This window comes from Cyphomyrmex costatus, unplaced genomic scaffold (assembly GCF_001594065.2).
Source record: "Cyphomyrmex costatus isolate MS0001 unplaced genomic scaffold, Ccosl1.0 scaffold446, whole genome shotgun sequence".
In the NCBI taxonomy this organism is placed as follows: Eukaryota; Metazoa; Arthropoda; class Insecta; order Hymenoptera; family Formicidae; genus Cyphomyrmex; species Cyphomyrmex costatus.
Window position 1 is genome coordinate 284833 of NW_017278705.1, and position 8618 is coordinate 293450.

General features: G+C 31.1%; 1 protein-coding gene across 1 annotated transcript; it reads left to right on the forward strand.

Moving 5' to 3' along the window:
• The first annotated feature begins 4273 nt into the window (after positions 1-4273).
• On the forward strand, positions 4274-8162 carry LOC108777570 (stromal membrane-associated protein 1). Its single transcript, XM_018544494.1, has 8 exons — positions 4274-4470; positions 4999-5132; positions 5569-5736; positions 6482-6683; positions 6923-7189; positions 7286-7563; positions 7662-7799; positions 7974-8162. The coding sequence occupies exons 1-8, from the start codon at positions 4353-4355 to the stop codon at positions 8085-8087; spliced, it is 1419 nt and encodes a 472-aa protein (XP_018399996.1). The 5' UTR covers positions 4274-4352; the 3' UTR covers positions 8088-8162.
• Positions 8163-8618: the final 456 nt, after the last annotated feature.

Consider the following 8618-nt stretch of genomic DNA (forward strand, 5'->3'; position numbering starts at 1 on the left):
CCAGACTCTGGTATAGGGTCTCTAGTGAGCAGCGCTCATGGTATAAGAATAAGGGTATGCTCACGCCGTGGACACCCACTGCGCAGTCAAAGCGTGACGTCACTCTCGGGGCCAATCAGATCGCCCAAACGAGAACATGGTGGCTCCTGATACTTGACATGGTTAATGTTCGGTGATACATACGATACGTACACAATGTCCTGTTGTATAAAAGGTTGTGGCAATTATTATCGCAAAACAAAATTGCTTAACGGAAACAGCATAAAATATTTTTCGTTTCCGAAAGATTTAACGATTGCATCTAAATGGCTTGCTGCATGTGGAAATCAAAACGTTAATATTAAAAAAGGTAAGATTTTGTATTTCTTGTAAATGTACAAATGTAACGAAATCAACTGTATATAATTTTGCTAAAGAAATACAACTAACGAAATACAATATATACATATATCTCTGAAGGAAAAGGTATTAACATTTTTATATATTTGTTTCATAATAAATTCTTCTATCTTTGTTGAGTTTGTAATGTTTACTTATGGTTACATTTTGTTACAAGATATTCATTAGTTCTTAAATTATTTAAAAACGTATTTTTCCTGTAAACTTTAAATCAAAATAAAATAAAATATCTGACGAAAATGCTGCTAACATAAGTTGTTTGGAAACAGCAGTTTTAAATTTACCGCTTGTTTGTGTGACGTCACACTTTGACAATTTTAATTGGTCGCATGCGCGTGAGCATACCCTTATTCTTATACCATGAGCAGCGCTATCCATGAGCGCTCAGTGATCGATCATGGTGGAAGTATACTTCCACCATGTGAGCGATTTCTACTTAGATGAAATGTTCTCTTGATAATGCTTGGGCGCATTCAGCAGAAAAAAGCGCTACGAGAGCGCTCGCTGTTATTGGTATATTCTTCCAGATTTAAAATTCTGATTGGATGATCTAGAAGAATACACCAATAACAGCGAGCGCTCTCGTAGCGCTCTTTTCTGCTGAATGAGCCCAAATTATTGAGCGCTCAGTGAGCACTCTAGAATCGTGTATTGGATGCAAGTGCTTACTAGCTGCTTATTGAGAGCGCTCATCATTTTTCATCAATTTTGGTGAGCGTAAATTTTTGTCGCTCACATCGCTCATTAAGCATTCATGCTTTCACAGCTTCACAAAGAAATAATAAATAATAGTATAATAAGTAAGAAATATAATTTAAAGATAAAATATCTGTAAATAAGTTATATTCTACATACGAATATTTAAAAGTGTGTGTTTCTCGCCTTAAGCGGGGAGCACAGCTTTTGCATAACGCATAAAGCATGTGCATAAGGAATTTCATTGGTCCATTTTCTTATGCATGAGTCAGTGGACCAATCAAATTCTTTATGTATATGGTTTACAGTGTTCGATCTTATCTGGGTAAAATTATCTAGATGATCATCTAGATGAAATTTTGATGCCATCTTATCTTTATCTAGATAATAAAAATATTAATTATCTTTATCTGCATTTTAGATGAAAAAAAGTATCATCTTTATCTAGAATAATGTTTAGATACTTTGGTTCATATTTTACATTGCTAAAAATGTGAAAATATTATAATTTTTTCTTCTATACAGTTAATGTTTACAGAAAAATTTTCAGCCTCAGGAAGAGAGTGAGTGCATCTAATAGCATAAATAATCATTCACATTGCCCTCAAATGATCTTTTTATTTCTGCACTAGGACACTCAATTCTGATTGATTAACCCAGAGCTGCCCAAAGTCGGTGTTTTTTTGCTCGAAATCGAAATGTATCGTGTCGGTATTCACGCTCTACTGTTCCTACTTCTCACTTCGTTGATGTTTTATCGTAGTGCGCGATGCTCGATTCATGGATGACACTAATCCGAAATCGAAAAAAGTTTTTGACCTGTGTCTTTCACTATATTTAAAAGAATGTTATTATTAATATTATAAGATACATTATTATTCATAATACAACGTATTATTCATAACCGTAATGATTATGCATGCTTGCTTTCATGCAACTAATATAGAGGAAAAGGACTGTATAGAATTTTTATGTGATTCTTCATTATTTTTTTGAAAATTGTGAGAGACATTGTAAGAGACAAACGAAGTATTGTATACTAAAATTGTAAAATTTAATATTTTTTAATTATTTTGAGAAAAAACTGATTCTTAATTTATAAACAGTCTTAAAAATAAAAAATTATCTGGAATTTTTTAGATGAATTGTCAGATAAATTTATCTATATTATCTAGATTAATTTAAATGTAATCATCTTTATCTTATCTAAGATAAATTTCCAAATTTTCATCTTATTTTTATCTAGCTAATTTTAAAATCATCTATGCACAACACTGAATTGGTTTATGCGTTATGCAAAAGTCTGTGCTCCCCGCTTTAAGCGGGAAATTTGTTCATAACTTTTTTTTGGTGGGTGGACAAACGAAAATAATGGGTGGACAAACGTGGACAAACAGTGGACAAACGAATGCAATAATGATTTTACCAATATTCGCATTTAAGGTGCCAACTTCACAAAGCAGCTCTGTGAAGTTGAAATCTCTAAATTGTAGAAAAAGTGACGTGCTGACTATTTCTATCAGTTTTAACGGCAGTTCTCGTTAGTTCTCACAGAGTTCTATGCATTGCAATCATTTATATTTTCTACAAGTGTCGTGCTGTACTCAGGTATTAAAAAATTGATTAAAAATATGTAGAGGCCGGAATTCTAATTATAAATGATTGCATTGCATAGAACTCTGTGAGAACTAACGAGAACTGCCGTTGAAACTGATAGAAATAGTCAGCACGTCACTTTTTCTAGAAGTTTTATGCCATTTTCTATATATAGGCAGGGAATGGAAAGTTACTTTTTAAAAATAACTAGTTACAGTTACTCGTTACCGAGTAAAAAATGTAACTAGTTACAGTTACAGTTATCGCTTTTTAAAAGTAACTCGTTACAGTTACCGTTACTTGAAAAATAACTTTTCGTTACTTTTCCGTTACTTTTTTAAAATCAATTTAAAAATGTACTTTTGCATTTTTTTTTATATGTAATACTGACAAATATATAGTTTTTTTTAAAAAAAAAAAAAACAATGTAGAATGGCTCAAATAATAAATTAAATAAAAGTAAAATGAGAAGGGTTACGAGCCAATAATGAAACAGTTTATTTCCGATAAGAACGACGATGACAATGTAATTAAATGTATAAATATATATTAGAACAATACATAGATAAAACAAGATAAAAACAAACGACGTTTCGACATTTATTGTCATCGTCTTTTAAACTGTTTCGCTTTTGGGTTCATAGCCCTTTTCATTTTACTATTACTTAATTTATTTTTTAATTTTTTTTAAACACACTTTTGTAATTCTAAAACCTGTAAAATATGCAGCAAACTGAAATATTTGTATGTCCTATGTATTACATAGAAGATAGAAGTGTAAAATAATTACTGAATCATAACGGCCGAATGTCTAAGGGCTTTCAAGTCTTATTGATAAGAGCTATAAATAGCATGTATCCAATCGAACCGTGTTCAATCGTGTGCAAAGTAACGACAAAAGTAACTGTAAATTTCGTTACCGTTACCCAAAAAATGTAACTCGTTACCGTTACAGTTACCAAAAAAAGAAAGTAACGCAGTTACCAGTAAAGTTACCAAAAAAGTAACTTGTAACTGTAACTTCGTTACAAGTAACGAGTTACTTCCATTCCCTGTATATAGGATGTATAAAAATTATTAAATGTTATTTTTTTATTTTGAAAATATCTTAGTTGGTTTTTAGTAGAACTATAGGGAACTGTTGCTAAAAGTGCAAATATTAATTTTTTTCTTGTACTTTAGAGGAAATCTGACGTGCCAGATTCGCGAAGTTAGCACGCTATATTTTCAATTTTAGTTTTTTCATATTAAAACTGCGGAAATATTTTTTGTTTTTAGGTAGAACTGTAGAACTATGAAAAGTGCTACTGGAACTGTTGTAATTTTTTTGATATCGACAGAATGTCGTGCCAGTTTCACAGATCCCTCTGTTGCAAGTAGGAGAATCGGTCGGTAATCTCGTTCTTTTGAGTCGAGTTTCCCCTTGGATAACGACATGAAATTTACCTACAGACAGCCATAATGTTTCCACGGCAACCACACGACATTATCACCGCGGAGTAGTGGGATCAACACGATGCTGAATTCACTACGTGTACCACGTACCGTTGTTCTGCACTCCTGTCCAACGTTATCACGGAGAGGCGACACTGGGGTGTCGTGATCGCGCGTGGTCTCTAATTTTTTCACGAAGACGCTGCCAGCAGCTAGAACAAGCGAGAATGACGTCCCGTCACGAAAAGGAGCGTACCAAGCAGATCCAGGAGAAATGTCAGAATCTGCTGACGCAGATGCTTCGCGACGAGGATAACAAGTATTGCGTCGACTGCGATGCTAAAGGTTTGTTTCTCGGCCATATCATTAATGTTCCTGTCATCCGTTTTCTCCTTCGGAAAGTCGTTGTCCTCTATGAATCCTCTGTTTCTTGCTTTGTGCTCGTTCCTGTACTCGACTTGATACTGATCATGAAACGACGTATGTAACGCATCATGTTCTATACGATGCACTGAGAGATGTATGGATTTTTAATCTTAGCATTACATCCATCAGTGCGCTGTCACTTGATGGCATTGTCAAGATCCTTCCAAATTTCATATTCAATTTATTATCTCGAAAATCAAAGCATGAGCTCATTTGTGTGTGAGGATTGGAAAAAAGTGTCTATTACATTACATGATTTGATACATCATGTAAATGTTTATGAAAATTTATATAATTAATAATCATGAATATTATATAGTTTGATAAAGTTTTTTTATTGATAGATTTTTATCATTGTATTTGCATTGAATTTCTAATTGGAGTCTCTATGCTCAAGAGAGATAAGAATTATTTACCATATATCTTCAATGTATTTATATTTTGCAGGACCAAGATGGGCTAGCTGGAATTTGGGAATTTTTCTGTGTATTCGATGTGCTGGTATTCATAGAAATCTTGGAGTACATATAAGCAAAGTCAAGTCTGTTAATTTAGACACATGGACGCCTGAACAAGTAGTGGTATGTAGCAGACATATGGCTTACAATATTTAATAAAGAATGATTTTGTTTAATTTTTATATTAAAATATAATTAAAAATGTAAACTCATAAATTCCTTAATTCTAAAACATAATTAATCCTTTATAAAGAAATGGATATAAATAATTCTTAATATTTGCTTTCTACAGAAAAATTTTTATTTTTTATTTTTTATTTTTTTTGGTTCCATTCAAGATTAATTTTTATTTTTCTTTTAAGCTTCATACTTGAATATTTTTTTAAAGTTTTATATTTTTTAAATATTTATTTTATGAATAAAAGAAATTTTATATATTTTAAAGCTAATATTGTTTTTATATTTTTATTATCTTGATTTTTATAATTAAAACAATATTTTAAATATTAACAATTTGTATCCAATTATATAATGAATATAATCCTATTAAAATTTCTAGAGTTTACAACAAATGGGAAATTCTCGAGCAAGAGCAGTCTATGAAGCCAATCTTCCAGATAGTTTTCGAAGACCTCAGACAGATTGTAGTCTGGAAAGTTTTATTCGAGCAAAATATGAACATAAGAAATATATAGCTAGAGAATGGGTGCCACCTCCTTTACCAAAAGTATGTGATTATCCTAATTTCATATTTGCCTTACAACACCAGAGATGACCCTTTCTAATTTTGCCAAATTATATATATATATATATATATATATATATATATGTGTACATATATTATATACACATACATACATACATACAAATATTATAATCAGTAAATTTATTAAGTTTTAACATTAAATTTATATATGGCTAATGTAAAATTTTTTTAACGCGTTTTTTTTCTTATAAAATATTCGCATTCTCGAGAAAAACGCGTTTAAAAATTTGGTAGTAATAAAATTTTTTAACGTGTTTTTCTTATAAAATTCAACTAAATAGGAGGAGTCCACGTTTGATGTTTTTTCCAACACCAGACATGATCTCCTCTGATTACTAAATTTAATATATAATAGCTGCCAAAATTATAGGACGCGTTTTTCAAGAATTCATGAAAAAAAATACATTAAAAAAAATTTTACATTATTACAATAAGAAAATTTTTTAATGTATTTTTCTTGTAAATACTTGAAAAGCACGTTTTATACTATTAGGACGAATTAGTAAGAGAACTAAATTATATATTATGTTCCTCTTATTAGTATGTAATTTTACATATAAAAATATATATTTTAGCATACATATAAACATTTAATGTGTTCAAGAAATTGATGAATAATTTTGTTTTACACACACACACGCACACGCATGCACAAAATAAATTTTATATGTACATTTATTGCTTAATTAATTAATCATTTTCGCAGGTAAATTGGGATAAAGAGCTTGATGAAGAAGTCGAAAGACAACGCAGACGAAAAAAAGAAAATTTGGAAGTTACGACTACTGTACTCCCCCCTGTACAAAAACCAGAAATAGTGCCTCAATTGCCAAAACCTCGAAGTTCCGTCAGTCCGAAACTGGGTAGAACAAAAGAAAGTTCTGCAATCCTTGATCTCTTAGGTCTTGGTATGTTGTGTGTACAAAATGTTCCAGACATATAGAAATCACTATTCTCAAGAAGCAATTTTTTCTTTTAACAAAAATACAATTGTAAGATAGGAAGAGGTTGCTTCTTGTACAAAGAATCACATTGTGTATTCTTTGTATGTAAATTCTGACATACTCTGAATAATTTATACTATTTATAGAATTGAAATATTGTAAGCTATGTAACTTATGATATATTTTGATATCACTATTAACAGATGCGCCAACAACTAACCAAACAAATGTAAATAGTTCTGGGGACGATGTATTTTCTTCCTTTCTGTCTGCACCTCCTGCTTCAGTCACTTCAACTGGAAACGACTTTAATGGAAGTAAAACGACCACTATTGCAAGTAAAAGCGAAGAGGAGAGCTTCTTTAACCAACCAACCCCACTACCTCAGGAAAAAAGCAAGATGACAAAAGATAGTATTTTAGCATTATACGGTACTCCGAGTCATCAACCAGCTATCTATGGTGTCTTAGGTAATACATTATAAGATAAAAATGATATTATATGCAATATTAATGAAATTATATTGTATAATTGAATTATGTTTTTTAATATACAATATATTTCAGGAGGAGTGTATCCTCAACACTCTATACCATATAAACAGCAAATGTCTAACGTAAGTGTATTTGGGCAACAAAGCTCGTTGAATCAATTCGGTCCCACACAAATACCGATCGCAAATCAAATACCGATCGCAAATCAGATACCGATCAATCAAAATCAAATTATACCAAATCCTAATACGATAGGTGCTGTAGCAGCCAATCCTTTAGGTTTACATATAGGACATATGAATCAATTAAATGGTGTACCTAATACTACTATCACAATGCCACCTCAAATGGTATGTGATATTTCTTGTATGATATTGTAAAATATGTTTGTAATTATTCATACAATTACTTTTCATACTTCAATCTTTTTTTCTTCGATTTCTCATAGATGATGCAGTTAGGACAAAATAATAGTAATAATGGATGGAGTGGAATGCTAACACAGAATATTCAACCAGCTCCCGGCAGCAATCCCTTCTTTAATTTAACAACACAGCAACAGCAAACTACTGCATTTACCGCTCAGGTATGTAAACCTTAACAGTGTTTTATGTAATTTATAATCGTATCTCCTGATCATATAAAATTTTTATAAGATATGAATATAAAGTAAAATGTTAAAACTTTGTAATACTTTATAATGTTATTTACATTTAGTCAAATCAGTCTTATTTTTATGGCATAATTCATGATGTTATAGTTGCCACAACAAATGTCACAGATGTCTCTTGGCGATATAAACTTTGCCTCTACAGGCAAACCTGCTACTACCGCACTACCTGGGCAGACCCTTTCCACAAACTTATGGCAGTAAAATTATTGTGGATATTGTTAGCCTGTTGATTATCTCATTCAGTGTTGTATACTAATGTCGTCAGTTTATTATCCAATATAATAACGTTTCTATGTTCATCAATTGGACATTGCTTCGGAAAGTAATAGAACTGACGACGAAAACTAAAATATAAAAAGAACAATTTACTCGATTGTTGTCTCAACACATAATTCGTCAATGTTTATAGAGCTTCAAGTAGATACATATTTTCGTTTGAAAGCCTTCACTTGCTTTCAATATTACTGTTGGGAAAAAAAAGAAATTCGAATAAAAGTAAGACAAGTCTTTGAGTGAATGTAAGGAGTTATTTGTGTGAGACTAAATATGTACCTCATGATACAAATTATGTTGCTACAGTGAGAGCTTTTTGTAATTGCAATTGAAATATATATGTCAGGGTACATTTTCAATATAACAAAGTATTCATTCAGTCAGTGGAAAACTGTATAATTTTTATTAGCTTGAATTTGATTGGTAGAATTATTATATGTGTCTATAAATTTATTTGAT

Coding starts and splice junctions, on each gene's coding strand:
- LOC108777570 (XM_018544494.1), top strand. CDS start 4,353: ATGACGTCCCGTCACGAAAAGGAGCGTACCAAGCAGATCCAGGAGAAA. Junction 7,564..7,661: donor TCACAATGCCACCTCAAATG/GTATGTGATATT, acceptor GATTTCTCATAG/ATGATGCAGTTAGGACAAAA. Junction 7,800..7,973: donor CTACTGCATTTACCGCTCAG/GTATGTAAACCT, acceptor ATGATGTTATAG/TTGCCACAACAAATGTCACA.